Consider the following 25,572-nt stretch of genomic DNA (forward strand, 5'->3'; position numbering starts at 1 on the left):
CACTGTTCAAAAATGAACTAGTGTGAATATCAAAATAAACTTCACTTCAGTAAAGCAGGCTATAGGCGGAATAGTGCTATTTATCCATGTTTTGTTATTAAACTAAATAAAATTTACATTATCAATGCTGTAAAAGGTCTCTTATTAAATTGAAAATAAATTGAAAAATTTTCATTAAATTGAAAATAGTCACATTAATCTTTTGCCAGAAGATTTCAGTGGCTGAACAACACTTCTGTGCATATAACCCATTCGTAACATAACACAATCTACATCAGCTTTGGGGGATTAAAATTTTTTTAAAACATAACATTATCTGTCTTGAAGAAGTACTTTAGCCATGGTGTCATCCTTCCTCCAAAAATGCAAAAGTAATTCCAATATTGAATCAGGATTTCAAAGTTTTGATTCAGCATTTGTGTTACCACTGGCGCAATCTCATGTGCACGTGCATGCAAATGTCAGATCTGTCTGTGTGAACAGATGTGCACAGATGTAAAATTCTACATTTGTTGACAGACAGTTTGGGCTGCTTATCAGAATTATGAGAATTATCGACCCTACAATTTTTAACTGGATGAAATTTTTTTTTGTTTTATGCCTTACCCAGAGAATAAAAACGTATACAGTTGAAGTCAGAACTATTAGCCCCCCCTTTGAATTTCTTTTGCTTTTTAAAAATATTTCTCAAATTATGTTTAACAGAGCAAGAATTTTTACAGCATGTCTGATAATATTTTTTTCTTCTGAAGAAAGTCTAATTTGTTATTTCAGATAGAATAAAAGCATTTTTCAATTTTTTTTTAAACACCATTTTTAAGGACAAAATTATTAGCCCCTTTAAGCAATATTTTTTTCGATAGTCTACAGAACAAACCATCATTATACAATAACTTGCCTAATTACCCCAACCTGCCTGGTTAAGCTAATTAACCCAGTCAAGCCTTTAAATGTCACTTTAAGCTGTATAGAAGTGTCTTGAAGAATATCTAGTCAAGTATTGTTTACTGTCATCATGGCAAAGATAAAATAAATCAGTTATAAGAAATGAGTTATTAAAACTATTATGTTTAGAAATGTGCTGAAAAAATCTTCTCTCTATTAAACAGGGGGTCTAATAATTCTGACTTCAACTGTAAATACATTCAGATCATTTACTTTATTCATTATCATTGTAATGTGAAGATACTTTAAACCAGCACAACAAAACATGTTCTGAAGACAATCCCCTACTGCACCTTTAAGAAAATACCTTTATTGACCATATTACTGATATTTGTGAGCTCTTCCCGTATTTGTGAAATATTGGATTTCCTTATTTGGAAACTGCATATTGATTGGTTTAGCCCAGTATTCATGATCAAAGATATTGTAATGGCCATGATGCAATGTTTATAACTATGCAAGAACACAAGAAATTTAATATACTGAAATATTTGCAGAAAATATATGTGAAATCAAAATAAATTCAAAGGAAAAAAATGTATATATTCATGAGTATGTATAGGTCAAATATTATTAGCCTTATAGGCTTAACTGACTTTATAGTATGACCGTATATGCCATAGTGACCAAAAGTTGAAGCCAACAAACTTTTGAAGTCATGTAGAATAAAGTGAAATATAAGCTGTTTTTTTGCTGAAAGTATTGGTCTCTACTAAAGCTGTAACATCTCTTTGGCACTTCTTTTTATCACAATCTTTAACAGGAATTAGCGCCATTGACTTCAAGAAAGTTGATGTCTTCAAGTGATAGTTCACCCAAAAATGTATTCTTTTATCATTTTCTCACCCTCCTTTTGGTCCAAACCTGAGTGTCTTTCTTTTTGAGGACAAAATAAGTTATTTAGAACAATGTTTAACTGATTTAACTTCCAATGCATTTATGGAGGTCAACGTATATGACTTTTCAGCATTAATCTGAATATATTCTTTTGTTTTCAACAGTAAATGTAAGATGTAAGTAAATGGTGAGTGAGTTTCTTTTATGAGTATACTGTCTCTTTAAGAGTCTCAGAATGGACACTGGCCTGCCTCACAGGCAGCTGCTAGATAAAGCATGGCATTATGGGATAGCTGAGCTGAGCTGTAGGTGTGTGCCTAAACTAAGCTATTTATCTCTCTCAGACACACACACACACACACACACACACACACACACGCTCGCAAGTGATGCAGTTAAAATGATTTAGTCCTGTAGAAAAGCTTTTGTGGACCCTGTCAGTCAGGCTAAAATAGTTTTTTTTTTCCCATACACATGTCCAATTTTCATTAATTAAAAAAAACATTTTGTAAAAATTTATAGAGCTGAAATTTCAGTTTTCTGTTATTTGTATGGTTAAGTGAATGGAAATGTACAGATTTCTATGAATGATCTGTTATTATTAGGAGGTGTGTTGTGATTAATTGTCTAGTAGGAGTAGGAAGTGATGGACATCTCCATGGTTGCTGGAGGAGTGTAGATCTGCATCCTGTGAGCTGGAGAAAAAGAGACAGCGAGAGAAGAGAGACAGGGCATATCTTTTTCCATTTGTCCCTCTTGCTGTTTCCTTCTATTGTTTTTATCTTATCCAGACTTCCAGAGCACAATCATTCATGTTAAAATAGCAAGGCACACTTTGGAGCACAGATTTACCACACACACACACACACACACAGTCCACATATTATCATGCGCTCTCACAAATCTAAACACACACACGGGTACAATATGTATTGAAAGCATTTGTGTTGCTGTACATTCTATCATCTTGTTAAGTTTGACTTCACGTGAAGCGGCTTCCGAGCCCAAGCGCTATATCAAACTGGATGGGGAGACTCAACAAATGGTAATAAAAAGTGCTGTAATACTTTCAAAAATCACAAACTATATATATATATATATATATATATATATATATATATATATATATATATATATATATATATATATTATCAATTAATATCAGATGGCCAAAAAGTGATAAATTTTTTATAAATTATTAAAATTTTGGTATTTGTGATGCAGCAATTGTGTACACAATGATTTTTTTTTATAAAATTCACTTTAATGTGTGATGGGACTAAAAAAGTTGTCAAAGGAGTATTTTCTCAATTCAATGAGTAGCGGCTTGGACTTGGAAACAGTATTCCATACACCACTGATACATTACAAGTAGATTGTTCAAAATAGTCAAATCTGGGAAAGCATTGCTTTATGCTCAGCGAGGTTGAATTTAAAAGCTATAAGTGAATTTAATAAGCTTTTAAGCTGCAATATTTAATCTTTTAATCATTTATAAAATTAAATTTATTCCACTGACTGAACTGCTCCATCCTTCAGTGTCACGGGATGCATCTACGATGATCTTAACATGATGATTTGGTGCTCAAGAAGCATGTTTTACCCTATTTTTATTTAATTATGAAAGAACAGCACTTATTTGAAATGTGAATCTTAATGCAAAATTATTTTAAAAATTTCTGTCGCTTAACTCTATCGAAAAAGAGTTATTTTGTACCAAAAAAATCATTTGAATTCTTGAATGTCTGTTTGTGTTTGCTCTGCAGACCTGTAGCCAGCCTGTTGAAATGGGTGGTACCTTTTTGCAGATATTTGCCTCATTTTCTTTTTAATTATGAGATTTAAATACTGTATTTAGGTCACATTTTAAGCACTATTTTTAGCTGGGTTAGCTAAGTTAGCTAGTTAGGTAATATCAATGGGCTGCATTTGGTGCTTCATGCTTTTTTATTGGTCATGTTTTCTTTCAAGAATAAGGTCCAAGATTTGAATAAAATGTACTTGTCAGATGTTTTCTCTATTTAAAAAGAGTAGTGAAAGATGACTTTGCTTATGTCAGATGTTTTCGTGCACAGCTGCATGTTGGACTCAAATAATTGTTTGCATTGGCCAAAACTGATTAACTGAAGTGGATTCCACTTCGTCTTAAAGCCTTTTTCGATGGGTCATTTTTGCCATTTATGATGGCATATCAGTCAAAATAGGACAAACTAGCTTATGAATGGGACAAATTCTGGACCTTTGTCAGTGAAGGGTGGGTCTTCCGAACCTCTCCTGGCTACAGGCCTGATCTGTGTACACTGAAAAAAATACGATTCCCTGGATTTGCTAAATTTAAGTTAAGTGGTTGTAAACAGTTTATTTGGGCTGAGTTTAAGCAGACAAATGAAGTTGAATATTACTAAATTTAATTTGTTTAAATTCAACCAATATAAATTGTTTGCAGACAGCATTTTTTTTCAGTGTACTGCATCTTTGTTGGTGTTTTCTCTCTTTTACTTCCTTTCTTCATTCATTGACATTTAATATTATTTATTTGTTGATTTTCAGATCAGTGTTCGTGTGACTACGATGGATGCCGAGCTGGAGTTTGCCATTCAACCCAGCACCACAGGGAAACAGTTATTTGACCAGGTTTGTGTGTGGCCTCTTTTTTTCTTCTTCTTCTTTGTAGCCCTGCCCTTGTTCAATAACCTCCTAAATACAGCTATATATTAAATGTGTTCTGCTGTTTAATTTTTGCTGCGAACAGACAAACAGTTTGGCAGTGAAGGCCATGTCAGAGAAGCTGTGTGTGCATGTTTAGTTTAAGAACTGGAAATCCTTCTTGTGGAGGATTTCACTCTCCCTCCACCCTTCCTCTTTCTGACTCTGCTTCTACCTCGGCCTGTAATTCTGTACAGTCCCCTCTTCCTCACTCTTAGTCACTGTGACCGTCACGTTCATGAAGTTGCTCTTTCTGAGACTCGATAATAGGCGGCTTTGTTCTTGAGCAACCTTTAATTTCTCATACAAACACACACGCTCATGCAGACCTACACACAGCCTTCATTCTTCAGGCAGTTGTGTAGGTTTTAGAGTCACGTTTGTTTCCGACAGGGCAGTCTTCAGTTTGAGCTGAGAGTTCAGGGTTAGAAGGACTGAACTTGTCATTCATTTTACAATACTTCTGATTAGGGCTGTGCAATTTGGGGAAAATATCCAATTATGATTGTATTTTATTTATTTATTTATTTATTTATTTTTGTAATCAATTAATTAATCTTTTTTTTTGACCGATATTGCAATTTCAATTTGATTTGTGATTTTATTTTGTAGTCAAGCATCAGCTCAATAACCTGTATCGTAGCTTCTTCTTAAATGCAGTGAGTGTTAGTTAAGATATTAACTTAAACATTTATTCAAATTTAAAAAAATATTTAATAAATATATATTTTTTTCTCTATAGCAAACAGTAAGCATAAATAAAACGACATTACCTTTCTGTAAACAAGTTGAACTCAATTTATGGAGATAGTGATGGGTCATTCTTGAACAACTCATTCATTTTGAAAGAATCTTCAATATGACTCGGGAACTAAGAGTCCACTTAGGGAGTGATTCGTTCATCTGTGCGTGCGCTCATTTGTGCAGGTGGTATTGTTCATTTCAAGTCTTTTGAGTCATTCATCACGAAAAGGCAGAAACCAATCATTTGCGTTTAGAGCTGGAAAGAGAATTGGTCCGTTCAACTCTCGAGTCCTCTATCAGGTCTGAGTCATTTGTTCATCGCGGGCCAATCATATAAGTTTAGAGCCGGAAAGAGAATTGTTCCCTTCATCTCTCGAGTCCTCAGGTTTGAGTCATTATTTTACGTGATTAATGAACGACTCAAGAACCATAAGACTCGAAAGGTGAAAGGTAATCATCATGGCTCCTATCAGCTCAGATTGTGTACATTGCTTAAGATTATATGTGGCTGTCAGTGTAACGTGAACGAACCACTGACATATGAAGACATGAAGAGGTGAGCTGAGCAAAGAGACAAAAATACCTTCATAGATAAAAAGAGCAGGGAAACATTCAATTCATATTTTCTCCATTTTATAGTATTCTTTTTATGACTTATTTGTTGTGTGATCAAGCTTTTGGGCTAGTTGTAGATTGTGTTTTGAAGCAATTTGTAACATTTTATTAATATTTTGGCAAATTGAACCAAATTAACGAAATGACTCGAAAAAAGATTCGTTCATCTCGATGAACAAGACTCAAAGATCAAAGTAAAATGATCCGAACTTCCCATCACTAGGAGATAGTGTAGCTTATTATATAAACAAAAAATAATAATTCTAAAAATAAAGAGCACTCCGCAAACTAATATGGCTGATAAAAGCCTTTCTGTAGCTTACATCATTTTAAACAAAATAATTATCACAGATGCTACACAAAATATCATGACATTAAGTGTACAACTGTGGTACTCCAAAATGGCTAAAATAGGTGCGAGACGGAAGTGTATATCTCCTATCCTGCATTAAGAATTTTATTTTTTTTATTTATTTTTTTTTTAAATCCCTCTTTGGTCACTGCATCATAAAGCACCGTGTCTTGCATTACTGCTGGGTAGGGTTGCACCAGCTGTTTGTAAGTTCTTTCTTAAAATGGAAGGTAAAGTCCACACTAGGGGCTTTGTAACTACTAGCTAGTTTGCAGTGATGGAAAGAATGCTGAGAAATCATACTACAGTACTATTACTTGATTAAAAATGCAGTGTGAGTAAAAGCATCTGTTGTATTTATTACTCTATTGCCCAGCAGGCACACAACGTAATAAGATGTTAATATTGGGTTAGATTTAGGTTGTAATATCATTGTCTATCCAGCATCTAATGACAACATTATTTTCATGTCTAATAACTATGTCAAATGACGTTGTTTCAGGTTGTGTTGGAAAGTGACCAAAATCCAACATGGAGCAAACATCTTAAACCAACGTCATGTTGACGTCAAATACTGACATTTATTCTAGCTCACGGGCAGCTAGCTCTCTGCAACTCTCACATGGTTACCCACTGAAGCTAAGGAGGGCTGCGCTCGGTCAGTACCTGGATGGGAGACCACATGGGAAAGCTAAGTTGCTGCCAGAAGTGGTGTTAGTGAGGCCAGCAGGGGCGCCCAACCTGCGGTCTGTGTGGGTCCTAATGCCCCAGTATAGTGACGGGGACTCTATACTGCTCAGTGAGTGCCGTCTTTCGGATGAGACGTTAAACCGAGGTCCTGACTCGTTAAAAATCCCAGGAGGTCCTTCGAAAAAGAGTAGGGGTTTCACCCAGGCATTCTGGCCAAATCTGCTCACTGGCCTCTGTCCATCATGGCCTCCTAACCCTCCCCATATCATAATTGGTTTCATCACTCTGTCTCCTTACCACCAATCAGCTGGTGTGCGGTGTGCGAAAAATATTTTTCTGGCGAAAAATAGCTGCCGTTGTGTCATCCAGGTGGATGCTGCACACTGGTGGTGAATGAGGAGACCCCCCCCCCCCATTGTGTAAAGTGCTTTGAGTGTCCAGAAAAGTGCTATAAAAATGTAAGGAATTATTATTATTATTATTCAAGTATGGCAACTAAAATCCATTGTCTGATAGACGTCATAGTGGTAACATCCACACTACGTCAAGTTGTATTAGACGTTGATATTTGGTTGCTTTTAGGTTGGACGTTGGAGATTGACGTGGGCCTGATATTGGGTTCTGCCGTCAACCCAATTTTCTTTCCAAACAAAATGCATCATCCCCATGACGTTAGGGTACAACGTCAATCTAGTGTCATTGACGTCTTGGGTCTTTAGGCCATTTCGGTCATCATACAGTAAACATTTGCCATCTTCTCATTAGTGAGATGCATCTAAACCAGGGGTCACCAACCCTGTTCCTGGAGAGCTACCTTCCTGCAGATTTTAGTTGCAACCCTGACCAAACAAACCTGTTTGTAATTATCAAGTGCTGCTTTAGGTACTATTATTTGGTTCAGGTGTGTTTGATCAGGGTTGGGACTGAATTCTGCAGGAAGGTAGCTCTCCAGGAACAGGGTTGGCGACCCCTGATCTAAACAGTCTCTGGGTCAATACGTGCACATCTTCTTGGACACTTTTAATGCTTCCAAACAATTTGCAGCAATTATAAAGAATATTGATTATGATCTGATTTACTTATGTGCAATTTTCTTGGACAGGAATCACAGGATGGATTTTTCTAATCCCTATATACAGGAAAAATAAAGTAGTGACTGCAGGTTGAAGGAAAATAGTGGAGTAAAAGTACAGATACAGCTCTAAAAAAAGTACCCAAGGAAAAGTAAAAAGATATTTATAAAACTACTTGGTAAATTACAATTTCTAAAAAACGACTCAAAGCAATTTAAGTATTTGAAATTTGTTATTTTACACCACTGCTAGTTTAGTTAAATTTGTTACATGTTAAAGCAAACCGTAGTTAGAAGGTTGTAAGCTCTCTGTAAAGCCATGCGTATAGTCGCATTGAATGACGTAATATCCAGTAAGAAGCATTTAAATAGTTAAACTGCTTTAAAATGCATCTAAATATATAACTGTCATATGAAAATGAAATAACAAATTATGTCTTTTATAGTACATTACATTATAGTCAGTCACTACAGATAACAAACAAACCTCAGGGTTCTTACGGGTGCTGGAAATCCTGGAAAAAGCTTGATTTTTAATATAGTGTTTTCAAGTTTAGAAAAGTGCTTGGATTTTGGACAAAGTGCTTGTACCTGCTTGAATTTGCAGGGCTTGAAATTGTGACTGTTTTGGTTGCATACGTGCACAATTTTGTCTATGTGACCTCAATATATATGTTTAATTTTTGTCTATGTGACCAACATATATAATGTGATCCCAAATATATTTGGGAGCATTTGTGCGAGTGCATAAATTGTTGTGCGACCAGTTTTCATTGCAAAATGTTCACCGCATGTGCGCATTTGTGGAGCTAATAAGCCAAAACAATCTGAATTTGAATTGTGTTAAATTGAATTATTAATTGAATTATTAACAATTGTTCGTTAATACTACTGATTATGTCCTATTAGAAATGTTTTTAATTTTGTATTTCTTAACTTGATTATTGAACGTCTGAAATAGAAAAAATAGCAAGGCACATGAAATATCATGAACGACTTGTCATGAAAGGTTGGTACTACACCCAAACAAAATCTGACTGTAAGCTCATTTCTTGAGATATCAACTTTAGGTAGAAAGAGACCAAACTTTCAAAGTATACTTCATCTAATAACTAAACTTTTTATTTTTATTTTTAATCATTTTTGGGTGAACTATCCCAATAAATCCATGCTCTAAAGTGCTCAACAATTTTTAGTTTTTTAAAATAGCACAATAGATTTAAATGTGAAAAAGTACATACAATATAAATAAACATATTTAACCGTGGTTATTAGGTGCTGGAAAAGCATACAAATGTACCTTGAAAGTGCTTGAAAAGTGCTGGAATTTGAAGTTGGAAAAGGTGTAAGAACCCTGAAACCTGCATCATGAGCCGTAAATACAGGCGAAAAATAAATTTATATTTACATATACTATAAGTTACTCATTATTATAGTTAAATCAAATAAAAATACTAATTATAATATTAAAAAATGGTATTTTCAGGCAGGCATTGAGACAGATTAACAGTAAATAAAGGCATGTACGCTGCCTAGTGCTCAAATTTAATCTTTTTATACACTGCTAAATATTTGCCCATTTGTTTACATTCTCTTCATTCCCAGACTTTCACAAGTTTGGCTCAGTAAGATTTTTTTTTTAAGGCAGGTTTTACTTTTATTGAGCAAAGATGCATTCTTTGTACTGTCACAAAGTATTTCGCACAAGTAATTATTGTTATTTTTATTTTTAAATTTTTATTGAACATTTTTGATTTTGAACAAAGTCCGAGATCCACTCAACAAAAAAGTTAAATGAAATAAAAACAATAATACCGTAGGTACGAAATTAGGATTGAAACATATCTAATACAGTCTCTTTAATATTAAATCAGCTTTTTTACTGGCACCATTTATTTTGGCTGTGGTGTATTTCAGGATGGATCAGTCAGAGATGGATCCAGCTGTATTTTCAGGATTGTTTTTTTTTCCAGCAGCAGTCAGAACAAGTGACAGAATTCTTCTTTGCTTGATGGATAAGGACAGTGATGAATCATTCAGCATAAAAAAAAGCAATGGCACAAGTAATTTGATCAAAATATTAAGCTGCACAGCTGTTTTCAGAATTGATTTTTTTTTCTGAGCAGCTTAGCATATTATCAGAGTGCAAATCAGCAGATTGAATTTTGAAAGGGCTGTGAACAGTAGAGTAATGAATGTTGTTAAATCTGCTTTACATCACAGGAAACTTTTACATTTAAAAATAGTTCAGCATAACAATTTCAATCATATTTTAACTGTTTTTATACTATAAAATGTAGACTTGGAGAGTATGAGAATCCTTTCATACTTTCACTCCTTTATCTATAACATGTTTATCTTATATTATATTGCATATTCCTACAAAGTCTGGCTTGAGAGTTTGAGTTAAAGCAGTAAACTATCAGAAACTGTCAGAATATAAAAGTCTAAAATTGCATCCACAAGTGCTAATACTGAGCCATTTGACTCTATTATTGTCTGAGTGACCAGTCATTTCTGAAAAGCCCCAGTCTTTGTTGTACTTTTATTGTGTGGTTGTTTTGAATATAAACGAATGTGTGTCCTGGTAGTGTGTGTCCAATTTCCTGGCAATTGTTCTAATCACACAGCATGACTAAAAGAGTTTTACTGTACCTGTTGCGTTTTGTCTTTTTCCACATTTTCTCATCATCACTTTCTCATTTCCTTTTTGTCTCTGCTTGCGCCATTTTCAGAGATGATACGCTCTGACTGGTTTAGTAGTTATGTGCCAATATTTCACAACATTTTCCACTGCTCTCTGCCTCAAACACACACACACACACACACACACACACACACACACACACACACACACACACACACACACCCTCTGCTCTTGACCGGGAGTAATGTGTGTCTTTTCTGTGTCTGTCATCACTTTCACAGCATCTCTATAATTTCCTTATATTCCTGCTTTTTAAAGCTAAATTCACACTAAAGTGGTTTATTTACTGAACATGTGGCCTCCAGGTGGCACTGTCAACTGCTGCTTTTTAATTAATAAATAATTTAATATTTTAATAAATATAGATAATATTTTTTTTACTTATTCATTCATTCATTTACTTATTTTTTTATTGTAATGATTATTTAAATTTTTTTTTCTAATGTCACCTTAGACAGATAGACAGTTCATTTTTTAGTAAGCTCTCTAAATAAAACACTTGACAAACACATGTATAAAAGCATTGCAGAAAGTTGAGCAACAGTGCACTAAACTTTCAAATATATATTATATATATTCTGTTTATTTCATTATGTAAGGAATGCATGTCTGTTTTATAGGTGGTGAAAACCATTGGGCTGAGGGAGGTGTGGTTTTTTGGTCTTCAGTATCAGGACACCAAAGGTTTTTCCACCTGGCTTAAACTCAACAAGAAGGTTTGTGCATTCATTCATATACCTGCTTTTTAGTATCTACTCGGTATCTATTTTTGTACTTTTTAGTTTTTTTTTGTATAATTTCAGTAGTTCATGATGTAAAATTTATTATTTTAGTTTCTGTAATAATATTAATATCATTTCAATAAATAACAAAATCATTGTTTGTGATATTATGCAAAATAATGACGAATTTTTCGACCTCTGCAATCTTGATGTACTTAAAAAAAAAAAAAAGGTTTAACCGTTTATTATTTTAAAATATTATGATTTATCAACATTAGCAAATGGAAAAAGTCTTTTCTATTTAAAATAACATCAATGCATAATCTTTATGTATATTAATAATTTAGGGGTTATTTTGCGTTAAAAGAAATTGCATTATTAGGAACACTTATTTCAGTGTTAATTCATTAAAGGTTTGATCATAGCCTCTTTAATGAAACTTTGCCTCCTCTTTAATCTCTTCTTCATTATCTTTGACAACAAAACCTATCAATAAACACTTATAATAATAATAATAATTTGAATAACACTAATATGTTTAAATACTATAGTAATTTTACCAAGCAAGTGTCAAAGACTGTCATCAGAAAAGGACAGAGACAGAGAAAGGCAATGAATTATCTGTTAATTTGTTAATAAAAACCCAATTAATTAAAATAAATTCAGTATTTTTTCAGTATTTTATCTACTTGTATAATGTAGTAATGGATATAGCATATCCACATATTACAAAAACAACATTCATAACTGCAAATGTTTCCTTGGTACAAATTAAGACCTCATTGTTTTTGCCTGTCTTTTTTTTTTTTCTTTTTTTTTAATCAGTGGCACATTTGATGGAAAGGTAATGTCTGTTAATTTGTGCTGATGAAACAAGAGCTTAATGTGTTGTGAATACAATTTACATATAAGTTTAATTATCATGCCAGTTTGTTTGTCATTTCTTCATTATTATTGATTGACACATGAAATAAATTTTAAGAGCACGTCACAATAAATGTCACAGTGAAAAGCAATGAAAGGTCTGTTTATTTGTGCTGATGAAACTGATGCTGACAGGCACATGATGGTGTCAAAACAGAACAGTTTGTTTTAAGATGTTAATGGTAATCTTTAAAAAAACAAAAGCTGATTATATTCTGTGTTTTAGACACTGTTTTGCAAAAACTGTTATAGCATTAGTTTTCAGGCTTACATTTTTCTTAAAAGGAAGTGTGAATGATAAAAGGCAAATTAATTATTTTTTTAAAAACATGGATGTATTTTAAATCCTTTTGAAACTGTTATTAATTTTCAGTGTTATTCATTTTAGAAAGTTTTCCATCAATGGTTGTAGAATCTTGTGTATAGCACAGTTACAGCAAAATGTTCACAACAGCTAGTTTAATTCAAATCAATTAAATCATCGTCATGCCACCATTTATTTATTTATTTTTCCCCCTTCATTATCCTTAAGACAAAAGAAACATCCTATTAATGAACACTTTCATCAATGCTGTTGACAATATTTCTTCAATTAGCACCTCCTAGTCAATCTGAATATGCCCGATTTTTCTAGTAACCCTTAAGAATAATTTGTACCTGGTGCCTATCAAAGACCATGTCAAAGGTAAGAAATGTCTGTTAATTTGTACTGAAGAAACAACTGATGAATGCTGACAGGCAGAGGATGGAATCAACCTAAGAGATAATTTTTTAAGAACAAGAAATATTTAATGAGGTTTGGAAATCCTTTGGAAACGGTCTCAAAGAAAGTGGCCTTAATAAAATCTGACCGTCAAAGGTGGTGAAAGGTCTTTTAAATTTGTGCTAAAGAAGCAAAAGATGGATGCTGACAGACAGGAGGAATAAATGAACGCCAGACTGAAAGTGATTCTCGTTGGTTCCTCATTTAGGTTACGGCTCAAGACGTCCGCAAGGAGAGTCCTTTGCTGTTTAAATTCAGAGCAAAGTTTTACCCAGAAGACGTTTCTGAGGAACTGATTCAGGAGGCCACTCAAAGACTCTTCTTCCTTCAGGTGTGTTTGCATACGCTGTCTCAGATATATTATCAAAGAACGCAGGTCAAATGGAAGCAGATGGAAATGAATGCAGGGTCTTGAATAGTGATGCATCTGGTGGACAGTGAAGGATTTGTACAGTATTTGCATTATTGGTTCGTTTCAGGTTAAAGAGGGCATCCTGAATGACGATATCTACTGCCCTCCTGAGACTGCGGTGTTGCTGGCCTCTTATGCTGTACAGGCCAAATATGCAGACTACAACAAAGATGCCCATACTCCTGGATACTTGTCCAATGAGAAGCTGCTCCCACAGAGGTGTGCATATGCAGATATTGTTGTAGCAGTGAAAACACATTGAGGAAGCATGGATAACTGTTTTCTAATATGAAGTGTTTCTCCTAAATTAGATTTTTTTTAAAGTATCATTAAATGTGAAAGGAAATGATTGAAAATTGTGATATTTATAAATCATAATAGACAGTGTTGTGGTTGCTGAAGTAAAACAACACATTTTTGTGTAGAATTAAATGCAAAGTTTTAATTGTGTTAATATGAACATAAAAAAACAAAAAATAAATGAAATATATACAGTGCTCAGCATATATAAGTACACCCCTCACAAATCTCTATTTTAAATTCACATTTTCTATATTAAGCTATACAATTTTATGATTGTGCATGTACATTAGATTAGTCAGTACTGAAGCCAAATCTGGAGTTTATCTAACAAAAAAACTTAAGATAATGCTCCAAAAACTAGTACACCCTAATTTATGTTATAGAAAAATATTGAATACAAATTCAAAAAATATAGAAAATTTTAGTTGAAATTTTGTAGGTTGTAATTTTTTAAATATTTTGCTTGAATTTAATTATGTATTTAATTATTAATTTAGTATTATGTTTCAATTTCTAAATATGTTTGGTGAATAAAATATTATTTTAATAAATATATCTGTTTAATAAATCTGTTTTGTTCAAATGCACCAAAATACATTGTGTATATGCACCGAGAAATGGAGAAATATAATTATTTTCGAAATGGGGTGTACTTCAATATGCTGAGCACTGTAGATATTATTAAAAATGTCAACAATATTAATATGAATGTTTTTAATATTCAAAAACTCTGTAGTTGGGGTTTCATAACTTTCAAACCCTGTCAGTTATTTCATGTACAGCATTTTTCATGTTCTGGCATAAAAATGTGCTTATTCTTAAATATATATATAAGTGCTTCTAACAAACAAATATTGTGGTATTTTAAACTTTTTATTAGCTAATGTATTTGAATATGCATAATATGCAGTGTGATTTCTTGTTAACATTAAGTAAAGCATGACCTCACATGCGTTTAGTTTACAAAATTAATTTCATAGAGTTTATTATTATTTTTTATTATCCACATGTTACGAATGACGTCATGTGATGTTGCTTCCGGGTCCAAGCGCTATATCCAACTATACGGGTAGACTCAAAAAATGATAATAATAAAAAAGGTTTACAAAGCAATATGATCAATCTAAATTAGTGCTATAGACGAGCTCTTAACCAGCAGTATATCTCTATATAGCAATTTATAATTTGTCATCAGCTCTAAATAAGGGGGGATATCTCGAGACCTTCCCAAGCTTAAACTCCCCTTTCACCGTGCAAATGGGAGGGAGCCCCGGGCTCGAGGATCTCATGAGCTCTGGGCTCTCTCCCAGGACAGCATGCCAAACAAGCTTTATTATCAATCATCAGCTAAAAGTGAACTCTTGAACTACAATTGAACAAATATTGTAGAAGTGTTTTTATTTGTTCATGTGAAATGGAAAGTGTTAGCTGTGTTTGAAATCGATGAAAATGGCAGACAATTAATTATTCATTGTTCATTAGTTTTATAGAAATCCCTTTTGTCAGGGATGTTCCTGAACAATAATAAAAGGCATATTTCTGCTCAAAGGTGTAGTTTTTAATCAGTTAACATCATTTTGTATTAATCAGTTGTTATTTTAGAGAAGTTATCAGTGTGAGATGTTTAATTTGGACGTGTGTGCATGTATGTAATCTCTCCTCTGCAGAGTTCTGGAGCAGCACAAGCTGAATAAGGAGCAATGGGAGGAAAGAATTCAGGTCTGGCACGAGGAGCACAAGGGCATGTTGAGGTACAGACAATGGAATGTGCTCTTGCTATTTTTCTGTTTTATCGCTGACTGCAGTGACCCTGTCAATCACACGCACACAGACACACACCAGACAGCCTGATAATGCATATCTGTGTGTTTCAGAGAGGACTCAATGATGGAGTATCTGAAGATAGCTCAGGATCTGGAGATGTATGGTGTGAATTACTTCAGTATTAAGAATAAGAAGGGATCAGAGCTGTGGCTTGGTGTGGACGCTCTGGGACTCAACATCTACGAGCAGAATGACAAGTACTGATACATTTTACATTTATCAACCTAATATGAATGGGCATGAAACAAAGCATGTCACAAATGTATTTGGTAGCATATATTAACAAATTAACATATACAGTTGAAGTCAGAATTAGTAGCCCCCTGAATTGTTAGCCTCTGTTTATTTTTTCCCCAATTTCTGTTTAACAGAGAGATTTTTTTCCCAACACATTTCTAAACATAATAGTTTTAATAACTTGTTTCTAATAACTGATTTATTTTATCTTTGTCATGATGACAGTAAATGATATTTGACTAGATATTTTTCAAGACACTTCTATACAGCTTGAAGTGACATTTAAAGGCTTAACTAGGTTAATTAGGCAGGTTTGGGTAATTAGGCAAGTATTTGTATAATGATGGTTTGTTCTTTAGACTATAGAAAAAACAAAACAGCTTAAAGGGGCTGATAATTTTGAACTTTAAAATGGTGTTTAAAAAATTAAAAACTGCTTTTTTCTAGCCAAAATAAAGCAAATAAGATTTTCTCCAGACAAAAAAATATTAACAAACATGCTGTGAAAATATCCTCGCTCTGTTAAACATCATTTGGGAAATATTTAAAAAGAACAAGAAATTGAAGGAGGGCTAATAATTCTGACTTCAACTGTACAATATATTTTAAAAAATGCATTAAGCAAGGATGCATTTGACTGATCAACAATGGTAAACTTTTGCATTGTTACAAAGTTTAGGTTTAAATCAATGCCGTAGTAAAACTTTATAATCAGTAATAAAAAAAATCTATCAAGATTTCTACAAACCACTGTTTTCCACAAGGTTTTCTGATGGGATGTAATGGCTGCTGAAAATTCCTGTTTTTAGTTGCAGGAATAAATTTTTTTGTAATATGTAGAAATGTAATCTTGTTATTTTAAATTTGTAATATTAATGCATTTGAATCTAATAAATGCAGTCTTCATAAGCATAATGCCTAATTCAGACTAGCAGCAACTTTTGTAGGGATGCGACCTGCTGCAAATGCAGGTCTGTATAGGTATATACAGCACGATTGCAACAGGCCTCTGAGCAAGCTGAGATGACCACTCTTCTGGTGCTTGTATTGGCTGTCGCTCAAAGTCGCTCTTCATTTGCATGAAGTTGAAGGATTCTCAACTTGTTGCGTCGCATGACATGCCCACCTGGTCTCCAATGGTCGCTGTCGCTCAGCTAGACTGAGGTTGCCGGAAGTTGCTCACTCTCTATTGAAATGAACGGTTGCTTTGCCGCTGCGAGTTGCTTGTAGTGTGAATGAGGCTTAAGTAACAAAAACATTACAGACCCAATATTTTGAATGGCTGCATAAATAATTTAATTGAAATGTATAGCTTTTTTTTATTCATAATAATTATTGAATATGGTTTAATTTAATATTTTGAAGGGCAACACGGTGGCGCAGTAGGTAGTGCTGTCGCCTCACAGCAAGAAGGTCGCTGGTTCGAGCCACGGCTCGGTCAGTTGGCATTTCTGTGTGGAGTTTGCAGGTGAATTGGGGAAGGTGAATTGTTCATAGTGTATGTGTGAATGAGTGTGTGTGGATGTTTCCCAGTGATTTGTTGCAGCTGGAAGGGCATCTGCTGCGAGTGCTGGATAAGTTGGTGGTTCATTCTGCTGTGGCGACCCCAGATTAATAAAGGGACTAAGCCGAAAAGTAAATGAATGAATGAACATCTTAATTAACACTCTTAATAATCATAAATCATAGTATAAAGCTGAATGAGATATTTCCTCAATGTTAGTAACATGGTCATGTTTAGCAGAACTTTATTAATACGAAACAATTATTTGAAATGCACAAGTATTGAAAGAGTCCATGTAAAGCAGAAACCTATTTTTGCCGGTTAAGCAGTTGCTTTCATTTTGATAAAAACAACAACAACAACAAAAATGCATTTATTACTGTGCCAGAAAAATTGACTCACCTTTCCTCTCTCTTTCAGGATGACACCTAAAATTGGTTTTCCCTGGAGTGAGATCAGGAACATTTCTTTCAACGATAAGAAATTTGTCATCAAACCCATTGATAAAAAAGCCCCGGTATGTCAAGCTCGATTTTTCAGCTGTCTGACTTATCACAGTTTCAATCCAATTTCTCTGTAAACAGACTTTAAAGAAGGGAAAGGCTGTAATTGTGAAGCCCTGGAGTGGTGTAATGTTTGATGATGTCATCTGAGGATGTTGAAATCAAAGTATACACCAGACTTTCCATTGAAAAAGCACGTTTCTCTTTGTGACATTTTATCAAAGACAAATACGAGTCTGGATGTGGACATGTCTGCTTTTTTCTTTCTATTTTATCCCTCACTCCCTTAACTATATGTTTTGGCTTGGCTCCAAAACTCTGGGGTTTCATATGTAGGTAGTATTTTATGGCATCTTCAGAAGGATATTTTTTAATGTTCTCCCTCTTTCCCTTCAGGACTTTGTGTTCTATGCCCAGCGTTTACGCATTAATAAGAGGATTCTGGCTCTGTGCATGGGGAACCATGAGCTTTATATGAGACGCCGTAAACCAGACACCATCGAGGTCCAGCAGATGAAGGCACAGGCCAAGGAGGAAAAGAACCACAAGAAGATGGAAAGGTGAAGAAACTGTGTGCTATAGTAACACATTTTTTTAGGGGTGTAGCAAACGTGGGGAGATGTCCCCCTCACTTTTAGAGACAGACCATTTAGGAACAGGTGATTAAAAATTATATAAACGTAAACTAACGGATCTCATTCAGCTGCCACCCCTCCCACACACAAACACACTTTTAAAATGTCCGCTACACCCCTGGATTTAATTGGTGGTGATTTGGATTCATTTAAGTGAATACGCTTTGATTTATGCTCTTCAAAGGTCTTCATTCAGATGTGGTTTTTCTTGTGTGTTATATTTATTACACCAATAGATGGCGACCCGATAATGTCATCCAAAATCAAATCATTCTTCCCCATTTATCACCTAATAGAAAAAGACTTTTTAAATGAAATGAGCAAAGATTTAATGTTTGCTTTTTTAATTAACACACTCCGTTCATTTTATGTTCATAAATGTTTAATATTATTCAAGACTTGCACAAAATCATTTGGTGAAGTCTTTATTTTCCATTATTTCCAGCAAATAAAAGCAGAAAATAATCATTTGTTCAATTCAAACATTTATTCAATAACTAATCGTTTAGAAAGGCCACATTTTTTGAAGGCACTTATCAGGCATATCATTTCAAATGCTTATACTTGTGTTTGCCTGTTCATGTGTGCAAGTTGATAAATGTATAGCTGTGCGTTTAGATTAGTTCATTGTGTAGCGGCCATCTCTGAACAATGCCAGGAAGGACACATTCATCTTCTCAAACATCTGTCTGTTTGTGTGTTTCTCCCCCTTTTTTTCTCTCACTGACACAAACATGCATTCTAATCTTACAGGGCATTGTTGGAGGATGAACGTAAAAAGAGAGAGCAGGCCGAAAAGGAGAAAGAGAAGATTGAAAAAGAAAAAGAGGAGCTGATGGAGAGACTCAGAGTAATCGAGGAGCAGACAAGAAAAGCTCAGCAAGGTAAGATCATGAACTTTGCATTTTAGAATGGAATTCTAATGTGTACTTTTGGTTTTTTCAACAAGTTTTACAGGTATATGTGCATGCTAATGCTCTAAAATCAAAATTGACTCTGTAGTAGTGATAGCTGATGCAAAACTGACATTTCGAGATTCTGACTAAAGTTAGATCACACTAATTTGTCATGATTTCTTTGACGTTGGGTGTCGTAGGAATTCCTAAATGACAAATGAACGTCATGACACAAGAATCAATCGTTTCTTCTCCCGTAATCTGGCATAGTTCATGACAACTGATACCATGCCTGTGTTGCTCACAATACCATCGCAGAAAGTTCAGCATGTTTACATTTTTCTTATTTTCAAGTTCCGTGCAATAGATACTGTGCAATAGAATCGCATAATTTCTCGGTTAAGTCAGCGAGTGCTGCTGTTAATGCTGGTCAGGTAATCAAAAAACAGGCTGCATCTTTAATTATGGGTGGGTCACGGGTGGATATGATCAATCATTGGTTATGCAAACTTTAACTACTTTCTTTACAATATTAAAGTGTTTTAAGCTATTTTATTGGACAGACTGACACAAAATGCTGACATCTTCATTCTCACAATGAGTTTCTGAGCTCTCTCATCCTTCCAACAGCGTTTGTCTGCGAATACATTGCAAAAGCATTTCCTGCTTATTTAAAATTGCCATTAATAGTGAAAACTGTTTAATATTGGCTTCTCTGAAACTGTGAATATTTCACTTTAATTTTATTTAGGCTAGATTGTTATTTTATTTAACAAACCAATACAATCTCATGACAATTCGTTTTATGGTGCATATAGCGGACTTGTTTTGAAGCGCTTCACCTCAAAAGTTATTCATATTCATTTTTATAGATAATTAACAAACAAAATAGACATTAAAATTAGGATGAATAAAATGATAGCAAACGAAATTCATTTAAAAAAGAAAAACATACTAATTATACTTTTGTTTGTGCCCCTCCTCTACTCAACTATACGGATGGATGATTTGTTTCGCTCTTTGGAATATGGGGATTTAATGAATGCTTCACTGTGATTGTTGTATCACAAACCTCAGTTATATATTTGATAATTTTTTAATATGTCATTATTTTAAAGATTATGTCTTTAGCATCTGATTTTTCCTTGCTGCTGCTGATGTGCTTTGATTTTTTTTTTTTTTTTTTTTCTGTCTCACTCATGGCAAGTCCATGTCGTTAGGAATGCGCTTAAACAATGTAGTTATTAGTTGTCAGTAACCATCAGTAATTACATAAGAAATAATGTTAAATATTGTTACAAGCAACGCTTGTGACTGCTTTGGGAAATAACACTGGTCATAGACATCACGGGATGACTGATAGAAAAGGAATGTGCACTCTGGCACATTTGATACCCACGACAAGATTAGATTTTATTAAGAAAAAATCACATAATCTGACACTGTGACTATCGTAACCGACTATAAAATTTGTGTGATCTGACCAGGGTTTAAGGCAATTCAAAGCATTGGGACATTTCACAAAGTTTCATTCATGCCAAATCTGCCAAAACGAAATCTTAAAAAAAAATTCATACAATGTGGCCTTTTCTTTTATTAAAGTAAATTTTTCATAACCAAAATAACACACACATTCACTATTTCAGCTGTCAAAAAAACACACTGGCTGTTTTTCAATTCCAAGAACACAGAGAACGGACTTGTGTTCTTGTGAAGACCGGTCTTACCAAGTCACTTCGAAAGAACTCGGGGGACTGCGAGAACAGAGAACGCATCCTTTGAGAAATGAGATGCTGTGTTCTTCCTGCTGGTCACATGAGCTTTACGCGTTTTTAATGGAAAATGATTTGAACATTACAGCATTCATACAAGGATTTATTTGTTTTTTTTTCTTTTTTAATATACATGCACAAAAAACTTACAAATAAGCATAAAAATGTTAGCAAAAGTTTCAGCAAATAAACACCCTTTCACAGTTTCATTTAGGGAAACTCCTGAGATAAATAAGTTATCTCTAAATTTAATAATAAATCTATATAAAATGCTGCACTTGCCACCTCCTTTATTTAGTAGCAATGACTTCTGGGACTTCTTGAGCGAGTTCAGTGCTTAAGTCAGCATCTGTGCACCCTCAATACCAAGAAGACATCCGGGAACTTTCAGGCATCCTTCATTCTTGCGGTCTTGAGATTTGGAATTGAACTTTGTCAGTTGATGATGATGTTACATGAGGACACAAGCATATTGAGAAACAGCCAAAAATTTTAAATGTTTTATATGTAACTATAACTGCTTCACTCTTAATCTAAACCCAATGTGACATTATTCCAGCCAGGAACATTATCCATTCTGCTTAATCACTTGATGTTTTGCTTGTACAACATTTCTTGACCACTAGGTGTCTCTGTAGAAACATCTACAGGTCTCAAATATTTTGAATCCTCTACACATTTGCTAACAGTAAGCACAGTTAGCTTCTGAATTCCCTCAAATGCCTTAACTATATCTGACAGCTGACCTAAAAGAGAATTTATTTTAATACTCATGTGACAAGCTGTCTAATGTAGGTGTGCTTCATGACTCAGAAAACCATCAGGAGTTTAAACTCAAGGCTTAGTAACAGATGCAGATGTGTTTGTTTGTTGCTGAAGTAACTGAGGCATGAGCTGTAATGACACGCCACACTCCTCTTGAGTTGCAGCTCATTTGCATTTAAAGAGACGTATACAAAAACAGGCCTTTCCTTCAGATTAAAAGCTTAATTTCCAGCATGATATATTAAATGATCTTGAGGCATTTGAGCTGAAGCTTTGAAGAAATATTCAGAATACATCCGAGACTTGTTACATCTAACAGGACCCCTTTAATGATCGCTGATGTTAATCCGTTATATTTGTGTGCGCGCAGAGCTGGAGGAGCAGACCCGCAAGGCGCTGGAGTTAGAGCAGGAGCGTAAACGTGCTCAGGAGGAGGCTGAGCGTCTGGAGCGAGAGCGCCGTCTGGCAGAAGAGGCCAAATCGGCTCTGCTGCAGCAGTCGGAGAGCCAGATGAAGAACCAGGAGCATCTGGTCAGTTTACATGACAAACAAGCTATAGTTACCATGGCAGCACAGTTCTAGTCACTATGACAGCCTTACAACAACACTAATACAACCCCTGCAGTAACCGAAATACAGTTAGGAAGTTTCCATCATTCAACCACAGCAGGACACCCACAATTACATCTGTTTCCATGCAATTCTGAGTGTGTGTGTGTGTGTGTGTGTGTGTGTGTGTGTCTACAGGCAACTGAACTGGCAGAGTTGACCTCTAAGATCTCCCTGCTTGAAGATGCCAAAAAGAAGAAAGAGGATGAAGCATTAGAGTGGCAGACAAAGGTAAATGGTTACTTGTCAACAGGTGCCTCACAGCAGCTTACTGTAGAACATGCTAGCTAATGTCAGATCCATCCACACCATTATAAACGGGGCTCACCAGTGTGATGTCCAAAAATAGAAAACACAAAGCTCAGCAGAAAAGCTTGACATGTGACTCTGTAACAGACGCTGGTGTTGGGACAAAAATGGAAGGGATGAGATTTATTGCTTTTATCACCACCTGCTTATTCAAATGGAAGTAGAAATGATTCGAGATGTGTATATATATATATATATATATATATATATATATATATATATATATATATATATATATATATATATATATATATATATATATATATATATATATAAATAATTTTTTTTAATTGATATAAATTTTCGTTTTTTTATAACAAATTTTTATCATATATGATATAATTTTATTATTATTATTTATTTATTTATTTATTTATTATTTTTTTTTTTTAGCTCTATACACAAGCATAAATGATTTAAAATGATCAAGATGTGCTTTAACTGCAGTCTGTCAGCTTTAATTTGAGGGTATTTTCATCAAATCAGGTTAATGGTGTAGGAATTACAACAGTTTGCATATTTGACTCCCACTTGTAAAGGGACCAAAAGTAATGGGACAATTGGCATCTTAGCTGTTTTATGGCCAGGTGTGTGTTATTACCTTGTTTTACCAATTACAGTGAGAAGATAAAAGGTCCACAGTTCATTTCAAATGTGCTATTTGCTTTTGGATTCTGTTACTGTCAACTCTCAAGATGAGATCCAAAAAGCTGTCACAGTCAGCTGTCACTGTCAGTCAAGCAAGCCGTCATTAGGCTGAACAAACAAACAAACAAACAAACTCATTAGAGAGATAGAAAAAACATCAGGTGTGGCCAAAACAACTGTTTGGAACATTTTTAAAAATACAGATTAAATTAATCGGACATTTATAATCTTACAAAATATTTACTTTTCAAATGAATGCTGTAATTGTTTATTCATCAATAAGTCTTGACAAGCTTTACCATTTTTTCCACAAAAAAATATTAGGGAGTTGTTTAATAATTATATTATTATAACAGTTGTTTAATAATTATATTAGTGATTCCTAATAATGAATATTAGAAATGTTACTCCAGCACCAAATTTGTTTAATGAGGTTTTTGAATTTATTCACTGATGCAGACTGAAGTAATTTACATGAAGTAATCCAAACGATTAGGCAAGGCAAGTTTATTAATATAGCACATTTCATAACTAGTGGCAATTCAAAGTGCTTTACATAAACCTGAATAAAAGAGACAAGTATAGAAAAATAAAAAATAATAAAAGTGTTTTTAAACAGATTAAAATGTGTTAAAACATTTTACAACATTAAAAAATGGAAAAGAAAGACATAATAGTTAGATCTGTTGGACGAGACGTAGCACAGTGCTCATTCAGTAAAGGCACAGCTATACGGATGTGTTTTCAGTCTCGATGTGAACATGCCTAATATTGGAGCACATCTGATCATTTCTGGAAGCTGATTCCAGCTGCGGGGGGTTGAGTAGCTGAAGGCAGATTCACCCTACTTTGACTGAACTCCTTGGAATCTCTTATGCATTTGATCCTAAAGATCTGAGTGATGTGTTAGGTTTGTATTCAGTGAGCATATCTATAATGTTTTGAGGTCCTAGGCCGTTTAGGGATTTATAGACAAGTTAAAGTACTTTAAAAGCTATTCTGAAAGTAATTGGGAGCCAGTGTAAAGAACTGGGAACAGGTGTGATGTGCTTGGATTTTCTGCTTCTGGTCAGAATCCTGGCTGCAGCATTCTGGATGAGCTGCAACTGTCTTCAGTTCACCCTGCTAGTGATAAAAGCATGAACAAGTTTCTCTAAGTCCTCACTGGAAACAAAGCATCGAATGTTTGCAACGTTTTTGAGATGATAGTTTGCTCATTAACTTACTGCTTTGACATGGCTACTGAAACCCATATCTAACTCCAAATAACACCAAGATTCTTAACCTTATTTTTTGTTGTTTGACCCTTAGATGAGGTTCTCAAGGTAAATACGTACCTTGGTTCTCTGTTCCCAAATGCAATGACTTCAGTTTTCTCTTTAATTATCATAGTATGAATTTCTGATATAATGCTTTGTGTCTCTTCCAGGCCACTATGGTGCAAGAGGACCTGGAGAAGACTAAAGAGGAGCTGAAGAACAAAGTCATGTCATCCCATGTCACAGAGCCAGTGCATGGAGAAAATGACAACGATGAGGGTGACGAGAGCAGCGCAGAAGCCTCTGCAGAACTGACCTCTGCAGCTGCCTATAAGGACAGGAGCGAGGAGGAGCGCATGACGGAAGCCGAGAAGAACGAACGAGTGCAGAAGCATCTGCTGGTGAGAGTTACTTTAGAGCATGCAACACATTTATGTTGGATTAAGCATTCCTTTTTAGAATGTTCAAGCTGCTCTTTTTCAATACAGTGGACAGCAATGGTTGCCATGCAATAAAAGCAAAAATAACAGTGGTGTAAAGTAACAACTTACAATAACTCAAATTACTGTAATTGAGTAGGTTTTCTACGGAATCATAATTTACGAAGTAGTTTTATAAATGTTATACTTTTACTTTCCCTTGAGTACATTTTTAATGCTATATCGGTACGTTTACTCCACTATTTTCCTTCAACCTGCAGTCACTACTTTTTTTTCTTGTTTATGGGGATTAGCTTAAAAACAAAAAAAAGTCCTGCGATTCCAGTCCAAACAAAATATAATAATTTACATCTTAATAATGAACAATTTCAAGACAAGT

The 25,572-nt window shown here is 34.5% G+C and overlaps 1 protein-coding gene across 2 annotated transcripts in view; it reads left to right on the forward strand.

Annotated features, from left to right (window-relative positions):
- msna (moesin a) overlaps positions 1-25,572 on the forward strand; it is a 42,859-nt gene that overhangs the window by 14,369 nt on the left and 2,918 nt on the right. For both annotated transcript variants that reach the window (NM_001004296.1, XM_009301281.5), the window contains 12 exon segments: positions 4,333-4,416; positions 11,289-11,384; positions 13,286-13,408; positions 13,557-13,708; positions 15,460-15,543; positions 15,667-15,813; positions 17,778-17,874; positions 18,257-18,420; positions 19,249-19,379; positions 22,299-22,459; positions 22,676-22,768; positions 24,924-25,154. In NM_001004296.1, the coding sequence (NP_001004296.1) occupies positions 4,333-4,416; positions 11,289-11,384; positions 13,286-13,408; positions 13,557-13,708; positions 15,460-15,543; positions 15,667-15,813; positions 17,778-17,874; positions 18,257-18,420; positions 19,249-19,379; positions 22,299-22,459; positions 22,676-22,768; positions 24,924-25,154 (1,563 nt within the window).

Source organism: Danio rerio, chromosome 5 (assembly GCF_049306965.1).
Source record: "Danio rerio strain Tuebingen ecotype United States chromosome 5, GRCz12tu, whole genome shotgun sequence".
Taxonomy (NCBI): domain Eukaryota; kingdom Metazoa; phylum Chordata; class Actinopteri; order Cypriniformes; family Danionidae; genus Danio; species Danio rerio.